Source organism: Corylus avellana, chromosome ca2 (genome assembly GCF_901000735.1).
Source record: "Corylus avellana chromosome ca2, CavTom2PMs-1.0".
Taxonomy (NCBI): domain Eukaryota; kingdom Viridiplantae; phylum Streptophyta; class Magnoliopsida; order Fagales; family Betulaceae; genus Corylus; species Corylus avellana.
In genome coordinates this window covers 50,842,372-50,858,233 of record NC_081542.1, presented here as the reverse complement: position 1 = coordinate 50,858,233, position 15,862 = coordinate 50,842,372, and the positions used below count along the sequence as shown (strand labels likewise).

At 34.2% G+C, this 15,862-nt stretch overlaps 1 protein-coding gene across 1 annotated transcript; it reads right to left on the bottom strand.

The window, feature by feature from the left end:
- Positions 1-2,342: 2,342 nt before the first annotated feature.
- On the bottom strand, positions 2,343-15,329 carry LOC132170265 (sodium/hydrogen exchanger 6-like). Its single transcript, XM_059581182.1, has 22 exons — positions 14,903-15,329; positions 14,661-14,712; positions 14,477-14,536; positions 14,363-14,387; positions 14,147-14,232; positions 13,942-14,053; positions 11,996-12,058; positions 11,846-11,865; positions 11,663-11,760; positions 8,733-8,761; positions 8,607-8,638; positions 8,458-8,505; positions 8,299-8,359; positions 8,117-8,214; positions 7,953-8,028; positions 7,800-7,819; positions 7,588-7,685; positions 7,397-7,506; positions 6,272-6,355; positions 5,854-5,951; positions 5,656-5,738; positions 2,343-2,733 (listed from the first exon to the last, which is right to left on the bottom strand). Exons 1-22 carry the CDS (start codon positions 15,087-15,089, stop codon positions 2,681-2,683), a joined length of 1,593 nt encoding a protein of 530 aa, XP_059437165.1. The 5' UTR covers positions 15,090-15,329; the 3' UTR covers positions 2,343-2,680.
- Positions 15,330-15,862: the final 533 nt, after the last annotated feature.

Genomic DNA, 15,862 nt, shown 5'->3' with positions numbered 1-15,862 from the left:
AAACGTGAAAAACCAAAAAAAACGTTTAAATCAAAAAAATGTATAAACTAAAAAAAACGTAAAAAACCAAAAAAAACGTATAAAACCTGAAAAAACGTAAAAAACCAACAAAAAAAAACGTAATAAACAAAAGAAAACGTATAAAACCAAAATAAAAAAATCAAATGAAATGAATTTTTTAAAAATTTGTAAGATATTTTTACGAAATCCAATTTTTCATTTTAAAAATATTAATATATTATTATATCTAAATAAAAATTTTAAAATTACAATAAATAGAATTTATTAATTTCTAAGTGAAATATTAAAAAGATAGTAAGATATTTCTTAAAATACGTTGTTTTAATTTTAATAATATCAATATTCGTAAAACTTTGTTTTTCTTGGTTCTAATATTTATTTATTTTGATTACGGTTTTAATTTCCATTGTTGTAAAAAACCAAAAAAAAAAACAGAACTGAACAAAACAAAATAAATTTAAAAATAAAACAGCATATAATCTCTAGAGTACCTACCCTACTCTTTTCAACTCATAATACTTTTCGGATACACACCCGGAAACATGGTGTCCATGTTCCAACTCCTTCAGAAAAACTCTTCCTGCAATCCGAAACCAATTTCTAACGGCATCTCGGAGTCTTAGCGCCCACGGCCGAGTCAAAGCACAAGGGCAGTGGCGCCAAAAGCTCTTCTACTCCCACCGGGGCACTTCCAAAGAATTTTATGTACCCAAAAAATAAATATTATGCATTGAAGAGTAACCCCGACCAAAAGAAATAGTCTAAAAAAGTGAAAGTAGAAAAATCAAATTAAAAAATTAAAAAAAAAAAAAAAAAAAAAATTATACCTTCTTTTCTTGGAATCTTGGACCAATCCTGCAAAACAATCTTAAACATGCATTAGTAAGAAAGATTTCTTCAATTTTAATTTCTTAATTCAATTACTTTTTTCGTACTGCGTTCTACTTTTCTTTTCTTCTCTTTTTTACTTTACTTTCTTTTCTTCTCTTTTATTTTCTCATTTCTTTGACAGATTAAGAGAAAATAAGGAGAAAATAAGAAGAAAATATGAGAAAATTAAATAGAAAGAAAATTTAAGAAAATCAAAAAAAAAAAAAAATCAATAAAGATAAAATTAAAATTACAAAAAAGAGAGGACAACGTAACAAAGGAAAATTTTAAAAAATAATAATAAATAAATAAATAAAATAAAATAAACAAGAGGAAGAACAAAATTTAAAATAACGAAAAAAAAATAATTGAAGGAAATGAAAAAGGAAGAAAAAAACTTAGGACGGAAAAAATAAATAAACATCATTTTCTCACCAAGAAAGGAAAACAAAAACATATGAAATAAAAGTAGAGAAAATTTGAAGAAGACAAACGTTTTTGTAGAACAAAAAATAAATGGGATAAATAAAACGAGTAATAAGATGAAAAAGGAGAAAAAAAAAACAAAAAAAAAAAAGAAAGAAAAAGAAGATAAAGAACCAAAAAAACGCAACATATGCGCAGAGTAACAACCCTTTCTACATCAAATAGAGAGATATTTTATAAGGAAATAAAATAGTTATGAAGTCAGCTGATTGTTGAGAGTTGAGAGAAAGAAATAGTAGTTTAGAAAGAAAATAAAACAAAACAAAATAAAAAATCCTCACTTCCAATTATTTTAGGGTTTAGCAATCGGCTGATTGTTGAGAGTTGAGAAAAAGAAAACAAAACAAAATAAAAAGAGAAAGAATGAGTGGGAGAGAAGCTTTGGTCGATGGGTGTAAAGCCGCGTAATAAGCTGGAGTTCACCGAATCCAATAATTAATAGACATTAAATGCGAGCCTTCAGTTGTGTGAGACAAGCCTGCTGAGCATTTGCTGTTGCTGATGGGACAACACAGAAGGGATGCAGTAAAATGTCAGGGTTTTGTATAAATAAAGTTGGCGCTACGGAATATATATATATACAAGAGTCGTTCAAATCATTCAAGATTTTGAAGTAACAAATCGGTAGAGTACAGCCCTAAGACTAGCAATAAGAAGCGAGCTGAAGTGTGCTAGGTTTTTGTAATAGAGAGAGAGGTAAAAGAAAAGAGCTGATATATATATATATATATATATATATATATATATATATATTTGTTTAGACTCTTGACTTTCATATTTGGTTAGCATTTAAAGCCGCACAGCAATTATGTTCTTTTTTTCTTTTTTCTTTTCTTTTTCTTGATATATATTTTAGTTAACGTGTTAACTTATTTTTAATGAGTGTCTTACAGTTCATTTACTGGAAAGAAAAGGAATATTTTTTGTGAATTTCTACAATATCACATAAAGTAAGAGGAATAGAATGAAAGCCAACCAGACATATTCTTGCAATTAAAGCTACAAGTTATTTAATCCAGTATTGACAAATCCATTTAATGGAATAGGCCTACAATGATCAATTTGATTGTATCATTTGACAATAGATGGGCCAACTGTCCTAGTATTACCATCCAATAAATGTCTCCCTCGTATGACGTTTACAACTGTATTTAGAAAGTAGGAATGCACAAAGGTGACAGTGATGTGATATTGTCCATTTTGCCAGTCCACCGACTCCGTTATAGCCAGGAGGCAGTTTTGTAAATTATGTACAACGTAACTCCCTTTCACATCATATGCGCTTCAAGTTGCACTGCAGCAATTAGCTATGGCCATGGAAACCCCCACTTCTAGAACTAGGCATTGGCTCATCATCTGTTAAAGCACCGAAAAATCAACATTCAAGTAAATCCAGTGTGATTTAAAATAAAAAAAAAAAAAAAAATTCCTCAGTTCAGTTACGAAAGGTAACAGAAAAAAATAATGATATTCAAATGAAAAGTCCAACTTCCCATCTCTGAGACATGCACTCGTTCGTTAATTCGATATTTAAAACATAGCAACTGAATGTGTGTAATTAAGAAGTTAGTGACAGAATTTGTACAGGTGGTCGTCCATATGACCAATCAATAATCCACAAATGACAGAAAGGAGACCACTTGCGTCTTTTGTTACTGAGTGATATAGCACATCAACGTTTCCCCACTAATGACAAAAATAGATCCTTCTTTCTGCACCTTTCTATCAGATATATGATAATGAAACTAGCAGATCTTTTATATGCGATCAATTAAGAAATTGAAATATGGTAATTGGTAAAGATGATCAATTTGCTAGGGCAAAGTAAAAAATAACATCTCCACCTACCACAAAATCATCTATTTATCCAAAAATCAATTTATCAATCCAGTTAATCCACTCAAAGTAATATAGAATGCAATAAATATTGAATTAAGTGCACACGGAACCCCCTTGTAACCACAAAAAATAAAAACAAAAACAGATCTCTTGTTTGGAAACGAGATTGCACAGATCACTTCTCTCTTTAGTTCTATCTATCACAACTAGACTCCAAAAAACCATTCAAGTCCACTTTTTCAAACAACATAGCTAGAAATAATCAGCAGAGATCAATTTACTCTTGTAATTTGTTGGCTTCGAGTAGATTCAGCATGACCATCAAAGGGTTGAAGAGACAAACCAGAGGGAAAAATTTTAATATAATTTTGCTTATTGAAATGGTACTGTCTGAATCTGTAGTGCCAAGATCAGTCTTGCATTATAGCACAAAGTAAGATCAATCCTTGTTAAAATCCAAGGCCACATCAGCTCCAGTTGGATGGGGGTGGGATGAGGGTGTAACATATAGCATTACTCAGCCTAAAATAGATGAAAGTTTAAAAAGGATATGCATTTCAATGAATTGGGAAAAACAAACATTATAATGACTTTAAGTGGGGTAAGAAAAATGAATTCAATTTTTTTTTTTTTTTAATGTAGGTTCAAACTTAAGAAACGTGAGTTCAAATTTAGGGGCAAAGAGGAAGTTAAATAGACAAGCGTTTTTTGAAAACTCTCATATATTCAAAAACAGTCCAAAAAAGGGAAGCACCTAAGCTATTTGAGGATGGAATGAATAGAACATATCATTAGTTTATTTAATAATACAAGATTCTCTAAGCATTTTAGGCTATGTTTCTTAATGTATTTGGGCAAGTGTACTGTGTTTTTGGTTTGAAAAAGAGTTTTGACGTGACATAAAAGGTGAGTACAAATGTATAACTTCATAAGTGTATTCTGGTGGGGTCCAAATTTGGAAAAGTATTTTCTATAAAGTACACCTGCTTATTTCAATCCAGTTTATTTTGGCGTAAAATGTTTTCAATTGGAAAATGTTTTTAGCTGAAAATATTTTAAAGGTGTTTGACTCGTATGAAAAATCAACAAATATTTCTTATATTTGCTACAAGGAAGATAGAGAGAGAAAATGAGCTAAAGAAGAAGAGAGGGAGTGAAAATAGAGGGCATTCGAATGTGGGATTGAGATTTAGAGTAATTGCTTGCAATTTAGACATGCAACTGTAAGAGTCCTTGTAGGGCCACCTGCCCGAGCAGATGTTCAAGCCGCCCGAGGCATGCTCGGACAAGTAGGCCCAATAAAGGGCACTCTCACAAAAGTCAGTCTGGAGGTGTGAAATAGTGGTTGAAAATAGTTTACACAAATGAGAAACATAAACCATTTTACGTCTCATGAAAGTTATTTTTCTTGGTCAACTAAAAACATTTTCATGCTACCAAATATTTACGCCGCGCCAAACACTGTTTTTAATGATGGGGAACCCTTTCAAGGCAAGGCCACTTCATATACCCACCTTTGTCGAGCAAGTTCCTGACCCGTGCAAAGCTCTCCTCCACACAGATCAGATAAAACTCAGGCTTTGCCGACAGGCATAACCTCAACGAATTGTTTGTATGCAAGACGATTTGAACTTTAGACCTGATGGGAATACCACCAAGACCAAGACCCTACCAATTGAGCCAAACCCCTTAGGGTTACCAAACACTTACAAATAGAAAAAAATTTCCATAAAATATTTTAACACCGAAACAAACATAGCCTTTGAAAGAAACTCAAACAAATGTAGAGTCTTACTTATAAAAAATCAAAATTAAGAATAATTAAAAAGAAAAGAAAAAAAATTATTATTATTATTATGAGTGGCCTTGCGGCCACCTCAACCAAGACATGGTTTGCCATGCAACCACCCCTCCTCCACCTTTATTTTCATATGTATTAAATAATATGTTAGCCCTTATCCCTACAAAAATTAAGCATGTGTTTTTGTCAGAATATTCATGCAACAAAGTAAGAATACAATTTGAGAAGTGCTATGTATTTTGAGTTGTTTGGTAATGTATTTGTTTTGAGTGGGTAACTAATCCCTCCCCTTCCCTTCTTTTACTTTTCTAATTTTTAAATAAAATAAATAAAGAAAATGAATATAAGAATAAATAGATATTAATTAGATTTTGACCAATTCAAGGTGAAAAATGGGGTTGCTCCCTCAGCAAAACTGGGATAAAGTTGAGCGAATGGTTTGGAAAAAAGAAAGAAATGGAAGAACAAAAGTCATATGGTACTGAAAACATAATACAAAGACAAAGACAAACATGGCCTGAGGCCCTTAAAAATATTTCCATGCAAGTCATGAAATGAAAGCAATTCACAATTTCTTGAGCAGCATGCTGTTCAAACCATATGTCCTAACTGAAAGAGACAAGTCAAGTTTATCTTACCATGCTCCTCTTCTTCATCTCCATTCTGACTAGTAAAGAATGGGGTGAGGTAGTTCCTATCTAGTGCTGTGAATGATGCCGTGCTGCAAAGAGAAATAGGTGGGGTTCAGGTCATTGGTTTCTTAACATATATATATATATATATATATAGAAGAAAAAAAAAAAAAAAGGCTTTATAGTCTTGTTTGAAAGGCATACCTTTTATGGAACTCTTTAAGTTTCATCTTGATCTTGTTCGCTGATGATGCTTCCTCATTATATGAGGGGGCAATGTAGCCATTGTTCCGTTCAAAGCTCTTGGAGGGAAGGGGGAATATAAAGAGAAAACATAGAAGTAAGAATCATTCTGGTGGCAACAAGGTTGTATTATCTGAACAGTTAATACTATTTCTGTATAATGGCAAAACATGATTTCACTGAGCAGCATCCTTAATACAGGAAGGATAAACATATGCATAATAATAAACTAAGCATATGAAAGAGAATAAACTAGAATGGGTTAATAGACGAACAATCTCCATAAAATAGGTGCAGGTCACAATTGTAACTTTGGAGCCAAGGATATAAATAATCTTCTTACTGATGTGAAAGTACACCAAAGAGGTAAATAACTTACATCCCCCAAGGAGCCATCATGCCCATCACCGACAACCTGTAAAGCTTCCAGCATAGTACCTGTTGAACCTCCAATCAACAACACCTGACAAAACCATTTAAAAGGTTATATGTAAATTACGAGAGCAAGATGTCTCATATGCAACTCACAGCATGCACCCACAAAACATTGGTTTACAAGCGTTTTTATATGCAGGGGCTTCCGAAGAAATATATGTTTTCTTAGTTCTTCTTCTACTGAATCCAAAGCACCTTTACAGCGCTCGTTTGCCATCCCCTCACCTCTTCTTAGCTAGACAGCCCATTACACTCAAATTTCACGTGCTGTCCTGCATGGTTGTGTTGTAAATCTTATTTGAATTCTATCTTATGTATGCCATCAAACTTCAATTCAGAGAGAAGGTTTCTTTTTTAAAAAAATAAAATCGAAGATCCTGGTTTGAGTAGCCAATAAGAAAAGAAAAGAAAAAAAAAATACAAAAAAATATGAAACAAAAAAGACTTTTTTGATAAGTAATTTTATTATTATTATTATTATTATTATTATTATTTTACTTCAGAAGAAGTGGTTACTATCCAGAAAGTTGACTTAAAATGCCCCTGATAACTCGGATCTTAAAAGGGGGAGGGTGGAGTATTGCCAAGGCCTAGGCCAAAATCTTACAAAGCCAAAAAGATATCTGCTTAAAAAGGTTAGCTTTATCATTTTTCCCATGATGAAGGTTTACCATTGTTTTCAACCTTTATTCGCTAAAGGTGAAGAACGAGGCTAATTATGCTTTGTGCATCCTACAATGGCTGATGAGAAGTAGCACATATAAAGAGTGAAGCTCAAAGAAGATGTCAAGTTGGATGAGCTGCACCATAAGAAAAAGATGCATTTCTTAAAGCAAAAGGTGGGACTAATTTAGGACAAGAAAAAAATATATTGTATAAGATAGTGCATTCATGAGTAAATTGTAAATAAAATGATCTAAGGTGATAGAACGCGATAAATATAAGGTTCTTGACTTCAGATTTAAACTATGGTGATCAGTACGGGATAATTGAATTCATGCATATCTACAGGGTTAAGGTACCAGATAATGAAAGGCATTAATTTAAAAACAAAGATCAGCTTGAGTACCGTCAAAACAACAATTGCGGTGGTTGCGGTGAATATTGTTTGGCCATGTCCTTCTGGAAGATCATGAACTGATTGCAGAGCAAGGGCAAAAGCCATTGCCCCTCGAAGTCCTGATCACACCCATAATTCGTGGTAATTTGGAAATATCAGAGAAAGAAATTCAAGTAATTAGCAATTTCTACTCTTCTTACCACTATACCAAAGTGCTTTTTGATGCTTTACAGGTATCTGTCGATGGGCAGGTCGAACCAAATTGACCAAATATGCGCAAGAAAAAACATTTGCAGCCCTACATGAAAATGGAAAGGGTTCACATTAAAGTAAAATAACAATCATAATATTATAAAAAAAAGTCTATTTCAAGATCAAAGAGTCCTCGCAGTAACAAATACAGCATGCATACCTTGCTACTCCGATAAATATCTGGGGTAATCATAAGGCAAGTTAATTTAGAAACAACAGCAAGTGTCACTTAATGAAAGTTTTTTTTGATAAGTACAAGTGTCACTTAATGAAAGTATCGGTACACTTATCATTACAAATGATGAAAGGATACAATTGAGAAGAAAATGAATCCAACATGTGACCAGCTATGTTGTTCCATGGCAATATCAAAGCCCATATATATAAATCTGCAAATTGGCGAACAAATCAACAGTATCATGCAGATATAAAAATTCAATCACTTGATAAGCTAAAAATAACAAGAAGATTCCTTACACGAATGTCTCTGCTAATGATGATATCAAATGAAAAAATGCAGATACAAATTGTTGAGACTTTTCCGACAAATTTGAGAATGTGTAATGCTTCATGACCTAAAAAGAAAAACCAATATTTTCGTAACACAGCTTCAATGTGTAGTAGGCGGTTATACAGAAAAACAATGTACATCCACTTACAATTCCTGTGAACAATATTGATACAATACCAGATAGACCAAGGCCTTCCGAAAGCATGTACCTAAAAAGAATGAACATTTGAAAAAAATTGCACCATAAATCCCGAAAAATAAAAATAAAAATAAAAAATCTCAAAAGAAATGGCAAAATAGTTCTTACGAAAAATATGGAAATAGGACAAAGAGACAGCACTCCAAGTTTTGAAGACTGAACAGAGGACAATAAAAATAAAATTTGTATAAGAATTTGTCATATACATCATGACTCAACAAAAGTTTCGCAAAGAAAGATATATATGCTGGACTCACTTGTCAATATCCAACCCTGCATACTTAAAAAGGTTCTGATAATTAAGGTCTCACAAGAATTAAGTGCTAAGAGTATACTGAGTAAAATCTTTGACAGAATGTAAGAAAAACTATCAGAAAGGATATCAAAGCAGAAGTAAATCCAACTCCAACACCTGCAGAGCCATATGAAAATTAACTATTAGTAACTTGAAAAACCATGCAGATGGTGAGAACAAAAAAATCTAATATTTTAAAGATCACGCAATTGGATAATATCAAAGTTCTATGTTGTTATTAAGGACTCTCTCTCTCCCTCTCTCATCCCTTTTCTTTATAAGCCGGTTCCACAAACAACACTAAAATAAAGCTGACCTAAAGCTAATTGGAATTAATTTGAGAAATAGATTTTGTGGGGAATTATGAAAAAAAAAAAAAAAAGAAAAAAAGAAGAAGAAGATAGTAGGGACATTTGCACTATGATTTAGATGTTGATGTTGATTTTCTTATATTTAGATAGGTTCAAGTCGATTGGTTGAGGATTGGGATGAAATTTCTTGATTGTTGTGCATAAACACTAGTGAATACACTTCCCCCAATGTTGGTTCCCAAGTGATGTGTCACCATCCCATGAGATCGTGACACATTTCCCAAAATAATAGATCTCATATATGATGACACATCATTTAAGAACTAACCCAAATTCCCCCACCCTTCGGGGTGGATCTATAACCCAAATTTACTTATCAAACAAAAAAAATTTGAGAAGAAAAAAAATCTGGTAAATGTAGCACTTACCTATTTACATATCATGTTAAATTGTGTATCAAGCTAAATTTACAAACATGATGTATACTGTTGTTTAATATATGTAGGACTTCTACAAATGTTATGGTTGAAAATGTTTAATGAGGAAAAGCTTTGCATAAATGTTTGTGAAGTTGATTTTGTATTGTTGTTTATGTTTATGTTTATGTTTATGTCTATGTTTCCTTGTTTATGTTTACATCAATTATTTGTATTGTTGATTTTGGAATATTGGTTATAACTCCATAAATATTATCTATGAGCATATTTAATTGTGTTAAATTCCCAAAGGCATGTGAGATTGATTTTGAAAGCACAGTACCATGATTTATAAGAGAGGTCTCCTAGATGGCACATTGAAATCATGTTGACTTAAAGGGGGAGCAACATTGGCCATGGGATCAAAGAGTGGATTCTATTGCCATAGACCCCGAGAGAGGGTTGCCTTTCCTTTGGCCAAAAGAAGAGGTTGAGAATCAAGGAGTTTAAATTCATAAGGACTCAATGAGGTGTTTGATGGTGTTTTACAATTTGGGGTTTCGATTTTATTGGCATTTAGATTTGGTTAATTTATGTGTTGTCTTAGAGACTTTTAAGTGGTTTTGGTGTTTAGAGTTGGTTTATAATTGATGTGTGGTACTTGACTTTACGAAGTTGGCTCACTCACATTTCAAGTCAGTTTGATTTGGGAAACAAATTCTGTTGCTAGATTTTTTTTTATTATTTGTTCCTGTTATTATTTTACTTGCAAAATATATGTGGTATGTCACAATTGCAGTGGTTACTATGCCCATTTGAAGTTGGGCCGTAACACTTGGCCCTAAAAAGAAGTTAAAAGTTAAGAGGAGAATGTGTAATGCTTCAAGTGGTAAGAGCCTTGGTCTTTGTGGTAGTCCATGAGGTCTAAGGTTCGAATTTCCTTGGGTGCAAACAATTCCTTAGGGCCAGCCCTCCAGTAAAGCCGGAGTATTACCTGATCTATGTGGAAGGAGCGCTTTACACAAGTCCGAGGTTACCTAACAGGAGTGGATACACAAAGTAACCTTGCCTTGGAGGGGTTCCTCGTTATCAAAAAATAATAATAATAATAATTACCCACACACTCGTCAATTTTTTCCACAACTATCCTATCCCAGCTTACAAAAATACCACTTCAAGTCCCTTTGAACTCCAACTGGCACCAATCTAGGTGTTGCCCACCCCCAAAAGCTTCGTAGTGTACTCCTGAACACATGTTCCAATTTAGTCTCTTGCAACACCGCTATGACAGCCTTCCACATCCTGAGGAGATTTCTAAGACCCAAATGTTTATTCATCTCATTCAACCCTCTCACGTTCCAAGAGATGAGTTTCAGCTATAAGGGAACAAAAGACATCCATCCTCTTCTACCGCCCGACTTGGACATAGATCCTTTAAAGTCATAGTTAATGGAGCAATCTAGCCTTTTCAACTCTCTGCTACCTTTAGGAGTCAACTGATAAGATCTAGGAGATCCCCTGCTCATAACAAAAAACCAAAACCTCTATAGACCCAATTTTTCCTAAAACTTACTCTTCTACGACTGCATAAGAATGTGCCACAAGCAGTCAATTATAAACGCATTCAGCCCTAGACTCAATGTGCACCACCTTCAAACCTTGTAGGACTTGTCTCCATCAAGTGTTGAACATAACCCTACATGATAGAATTTGAAATTGCCAAAATTGAGAGTTTCAAACTAAAAACATCACAACTTTTCCAAGGTTGCACCATCTGTCTTGACAAATTCAATGGCTCCCTACCTTCACTTGATGAATTTTTCGAAACCAAATATTATTACTGAGTGACACATGATGCATATTCTCATGGTGCAAATTCTCAAGAACCTGATGTCATTGCTTAAAAAATCTAGGCCTAATGTCCTGGTCTTTCTTTTCCTATCTCTTAATCAATTCGTCTTTCTTAAGTTTTACTTTCTCATAATTGGACCCTCTTTAGTCTTTCCATATGGGATTTTCACATCTTTCTTGTCAAACAACTTAAATAAGATGAAATTCAATTAATCCTGCAAAAAAGAGGGTTCAGAGCAGCTGCCTGCTTTGGTTTTGGTATCAGACTGCATGGGAGTTTGAAAATAAGCCTACAGAAATATTAAAACATGAAAATACCACCATCAATAAAAAAGCTTTTGAAAAAAATCAATGCATGCACTCCACAAGCATGTTTAAACAAATGCCAAAGAAACTGATGTTTCTTTCAAATCTATAATACTGTAAGTACAAAAGTTAACCTGAAGACATTGAGCCAACAAATGTCTCAAGAAACCTAACAACCACCATGAAGAAGTTTTGTCCAGAGGAGACGTGACTTTTTACCAATGACATTGTCCTGCATGGTAAAACACTGGTTCACTTAGAACTTAACTCCAATAAGACTCTAATTGGTGGGGACAAGAATAATTCACTTTATGTACCTGTACAAGGAAATTGCCATCTACCAATAGTGCAACATACCAAGAAAAAAAAAACACAACAAAGTCATTCAGTAAACATGGTTTGTCTTTAAATAGAAGATGTGCTCAACAGGAACATGGGATTCCAATGTGATAATGGTAACAACTTACTGCATCATTCAAAACAGATTCTCCGAATACCAAAGCATATAGATTCATGTCTGTGCCAAGTTCCTGCATAAGGCCATCACAAATATATATATATATATATATATATATATATATATATATTACTGAAACATTAAACCTTGCTCAAAAGATAACGTTGTTAGTTTGTTATTGTCATCATTGTTGTTATTACTGCTAAACACGGGGTTAATGTGGAAGACAATCCCAAACAGATACATAGGTGAATAAAATTACCCAGTAGGTCAGTATCACTCTAGAAAAGCAGTATTGAGGAAGAATCTGAATGCAAGGATTCGCCATTTAATTACCCTGTTCTACAGCAATGACGTGACAAACAAGAGACTCTTACTACTTCAAACCACTTCCTAGCAGGGATGGTTCATATCACATATCACTACCATATATGTGTACATACTCAAGACCCAAAACTTTTTTCTGATGCTATTTTACATCTATGTATGAACAACTTTTGAAATGTTCAAAGCAGGAGTGTTTCAAGTGGTCAAGATTTCCTTTGGCATATCTATGATGACGGAAGCTCTCTTGCCACTTTTCATAGTAAATTTAGGTTAAGTCAAGTCTTTTGTCTATGTTGTAATTTAGGTTAGATAGCCGTTGATGCAATTCAGAGTTTCTTAAGTTGTATTATGCCATTGCACCTAGTGGAATTGAGCTAAAGTCAATGGCAGTCTAGTTATTTTCATTTCTTTTTTTTTATAAGTAATCAAAAATTTATTAAAAAAGTGCAAGCCGCTCCTAAATACACCAGTAGTATACACAGGAAGCTCCTAAGAAAACGAGCAAAAGAAAACCCAAATAAAACATCAAGAGAAAATCCACAAAACCCACAAAACCCGAAAGGCCCACATACCCAAAACCCTCGAAATACCCAAAAAACATCTGGCCCAAACCCCACACGAAGCACTCAACACTAGAAAGCGCGAGCCTTGCCTTTCCCATGGCTAGAGGACGCGCCAATAGAAACATAGTTGATGGAGCATTCTAAGTTCAGAAGCTACCTTCTGCCTCTAGGCTTAGTACAAGCACCCTTTACTTTCCGAGTCTAGTCATTTTCACAATGGCTCAAATGGTATGTGCTGTAGCTCATGTCTTGTTTTGAGCTTTTAATTTTTTCGATGGCCTCAAGTAGTTTACAGGTTATTTCTTAATTAAAACTTGCTTAATATCCTTCCTTTATCTTGGTTTTTAACAGTCACTCCTGCAAACCATAAATAAAATGAACAAGAGTGTGCAAATGGCTCCCATAAATTTTGTCAGGTGTTTGTGATGACTTCAGCATTTTCATTAAATAAGTTATGGGACAGAATTTTCTTCAAATTGCTTGACAGCCTTTGAATTTCAACTCCATGAGGTGATTATGTCTTGTTGCTTCAAATTTTTGGGAGAGTTGGAGGGTTTTCAGATCACTATGGCTGGAGTTGAAAGGAGTTTGTGGGCTGCTCTGTGCTTTGGCAGGGCCATATGTAGTGTCTTCCCTGATCTCTTTTGTTTTGCCTGTTCTTAGTGTATAATTGTTCAAACAATTACTGGGACACAAGGAAAAGATTGGCTCTTGAATAGTGCATACAAAACTCATGTGAGATAGAGATTTTATGGAGGTGAGTAAGACAATAACACCAAAAAAATATTCAATTAGTAGAACCAACTATTATGTGTCAATAAAAAGGACTAGTTTCAAAAAAAATAAATAAATAAAAATAAAAAGGACTAGGGCGTTTTCATGTCAAAAAATCATGTCAAGAGTGTAGAACACTTGCTTTTATGTGTACTTATGAAGAGTGCTCATGTCAAAAAATCACAATTTGAGCAGTTGTACAAGAGTGTAGGACGATTGGTTGGGCAATTTGGTTTCACCAAACTTGTGTACCACAACTTACAATAGCCACATGGTGAAATCAAGAAAGAACCTGAAAGATGGACAAAACAGTGACCGGATCTGTTGCTGATATAAGAGCTCCAAACATCAGACACTCAACGAATGGAAGTCTGTACATGAGGTACATCAGACCACCAAGGTAACTGCAAAAAAAAAAAAAACAAAAAAACCAAACAAAAGTGAGGATGGAAATTCTATCATAAAAGTTTGCTTATTGGGAGTGAAGAAAAACTTACACTAGAACACCAGTAACAATTGAAGATATAAATGTCCCACCGATAGCAAATGTCACAATGGCTCCAAAGTTTGAGAAGAAAGGTTTCTGCAAAGGAAGTAACATGAGAGTAAATCACACTAGAAGTACATTTGGTTGCATTGCATGCAAATCGGAGCCCAAGCGGGCATGGTGCACACACACACATATCTAGAGATAAAAGGTACTGAGCACTTACAGGTGAGAGACTGAAACCTGACTGAGTAAGCACAAAAGTGTCAAGAAAAACTATATGTAGAAACCAGTTAACAAGTACTGATAAAGAAAAAGGATCAATTATTCGGAAGGATATAATATGATGGGAGGTAACAAGAACAGGAAGAAAAATTCCTCATGAAAGTTGAACCAAGCCCTGCGGAAATGAAGGAAAATATTATTGACCAAAAAACTAAAATCAAGTAACAGGGCCTTCATCTTCCCCTTCCTTTTTTATTATGACCACATAACAAAAGAAGAAGTGCATAGGCACGGAGAACCTGATGCTAGTTTCTGTATTTGAGATGTTAGCAAGGACGCCAACAGTTAAACCTGACAAAACAAAACAAAAATATGTATATATATTTCAATTTAAAAAGATGTATATATTTTTTCTGATCAGGTTGATGTTGTTGTTTCTATAATTGGAACAGGGTCCAAGGATGTCGCTTCCGAAAAGCCTTAATTAGTCAGAAGAACGGTACAAGATAAACAAAAGATTGTTGTTGTTATAGCTGCACACCTATGAGAAGAGAGGCGCTGGCTTCAGGAAGATAATAGAATTTGTGACGGCGGAGGACATGGCCGAGGACGAAAGAGAGGACGAGCATCATGATCTGGAGAAGGATGCCCACTCCTGCCGCTTGCTGCTCCTTTCCGGGACTACTACCCCGGGCATCTGCCGGCGATATTTCATCCTCTATGCCCATTCTCAATTTTATTCTAAAGTTCGACCAAGCCAAATTTTGTCGATCTATCTACCAATCACTCTCATATGTGTTTATAACCAGGGCCTCTGGAGCATTTGATGATGCAGATGCCCCAAGTCCCAGAGGTCACGATGATAGTCGATAGATTATTATTACCCCCTTTGCTCTCCCCCCGATTGTCTACCCCCTCGCTACTAGGTCCTGACTCGTTTAATCCTGCCTTTTGCTTTTCCTTCTGATCCCCCCCGCCCTGCTTAAGCACGGATTCGTTTTGACGAATTACACAAGTCACCCAAAAATTTTAAGTGGTTCCAAATTAAACCGAAAATTTCTATCTATTAGAGTCCTATATGCTTCTTTAAATTTTCCTTAAAATTAGGAGCCAAACAATTTTTTTATTTAAATAAATTTCACGTATTCTTTCTATATATCGTTCACTTTTTGCTTTCCTTCCAGTAATAATCCTTCAAGAGCTCGGTAGACAGTCATTATCCACCACTTAGAAATCCTACACTCGGATTAAAACCTATTTAGCCCGATTAAAATAACAAATAACATAAAGCTAGAGTTGTTTAAAAAAAAAAAAAAACTTAAACTTCATTCTTAAATCATGTTTACAACACTTAAAACGAACTTAACACACACAACCAACTACGAGAAAAATTGAAAATAATAAGAGAATATGAGACTATAACAAGATTTCTCACTTCATGGGATTTTGATCTCCCATAATTCACCTAAAAGCTATTACCTTTTTCTCACACATTCTACAT